Genomic DNA, 1,550 nt, shown 5'->3' on the forward strand with positions numbered 1-1,550 from the left:
TTTTTTTTTTGATAAAAAATCGAATAGAAATTTTTGAGTAATTGTTAGAGATAAAGAATTGTATTTTATGATTTTATGATGTGTGTTTGCGGCATAAAATCATGGAATGTTCACATGAAGAGTTTATGTGAATTGTTCATAGTTTCGTGAAAAGTCAGTGTCGACTCTTGAATGATAGATTTTGCTCGTCCTCGCAGGTTTGAAGGAATGAGCAAGTTTTTTTTTTTTTCGAAGTTTCGTCATTATCACTATAGTTTAGTGAAATCATAAATAGGTAAGAGTTGAGAATTACCATTTTTGTTGTGAATTTGATATTAGCATATCTGTAATTCCGTTCTTCTGATTTCAAGATAGTGGTGACTTTCAGTAGCAGTGATTATGATTATTCTTCTAGCTCTTCTGAAGAGGATTCCAAGATTTCTGCGGCCGAAGCACGTGCCAAGACGGATCATGCTAAGGAGGTAATAAATAGCATGCCTCTCGATGATCTAAAAGTTGCTCGTGATAAGCTTTTGAAGAGGAAATCCAGGGAGGAGATAATAGCTGATTATCGGGAGAAAAGGCGTAGAATTCAGCGGAAAATACTAGAAGCTGAGGAGAAACTCCGATCTCGTCCTGATGGTGTAGCCTTAGACTCAGATGCTGAAGAAGAGGAACCTATATGGGAGCCAATGGAACGCAGAAGTAGGCCATATCCATCATACAGGGAGATTGAGCGACTGGTTGAGGCTGATCTCCAAGCTGAACGTGATGAAGAAGACTACTGGGATGCAATGTATAGAGATCTCGATGAGGAAAAATTCCCCAGTTCGGACAGTGATTCCGAGAAAGAGTCTGAAGAGGATTCCATGGAGGACAATGATGATGATGACGATGAATCCGACGATTCTGACGATTAGTCTTGCTTGCAAATATTTCTGAGATCATTTATTTTCTGTTAAAGTAGATGTTATCCCATTATTTGAGCAGTTGGACTGTAGAGATATTTAGAGATTTTTTTTTTTGAACAATCCCTTGTCGTATCTTCAACCCAATTCCTTTCATGCCTGCAATTGGATGAACCCATATCCACGTGTGTGAAAGTTAGTCATGATTTTCGGAAGTATGACTGCACGAGCAAACTAAGGAAACGTGATTTGCACAAAATCAGTTCTTAGTCAAAGTATCGACTGGTTTAACTGTTCGTCCCCAGTATTGTCGCTCTTCTTCTAGATTATCACATAATCCCATTTGAGATCCTCTCATTAGAAATCGCAACTGATTTGACCATTCGTAGAAGATAAGTATCCACCGTGTTATGTTTTGACTTTCAGAGATTAGGGTTTTCTATTTATATGACACATCTTCTTATGCTTCTGTATATTATCAGAAGAAATTTTGATCACGATCATACCTCTCATCATCATGCCCGGTAGCAATGCTTTTTCTCGAAACGAATCCCTGGAAAAGCATGGAGTTGGGACATCCATCTCGGTAAGTTGTACATTTTCCTTATTTTCACGTGATCAGAATGTCCAACCAAAGAAAGTGATTTGTTGCAGGGTAATCAT

At 38.1% G+C, this 1,550-nt stretch overlaps 1 protein-coding gene across 1 annotated transcript in view; it reads left to right on the top strand.

The window, feature by feature from the left end:
- LOC113352047 (nucleolar transcription factor 1-like) overlaps positions 1–899 on the top strand; it is an 8,892-nt gene extending 7,993 nt beyond the window's left edge. Inside the window, exon 2 of the mRNA XM_026595927.1 lies at positions 351–899. Within this exon, the coding sequence (XP_026451712.1) occupies positions 351–899 (549 nt within the window). The remainder of the gene's footprint in view (positions 1–350) is intronic.
- Positions 900–1,550: the final 651 nt, after the last annotated feature.

This window comes from Papaver somniferum, chromosome 2 (assembly GCF_003573695.1).
Source record: "Papaver somniferum cultivar HN1 chromosome 2, ASM357369v1, whole genome shotgun sequence".
In the NCBI taxonomy this organism is placed as follows: domain Eukaryota; kingdom Viridiplantae; phylum Streptophyta; class Magnoliopsida; order Ranunculales; family Papaveraceae; genus Papaver; species Papaver somniferum.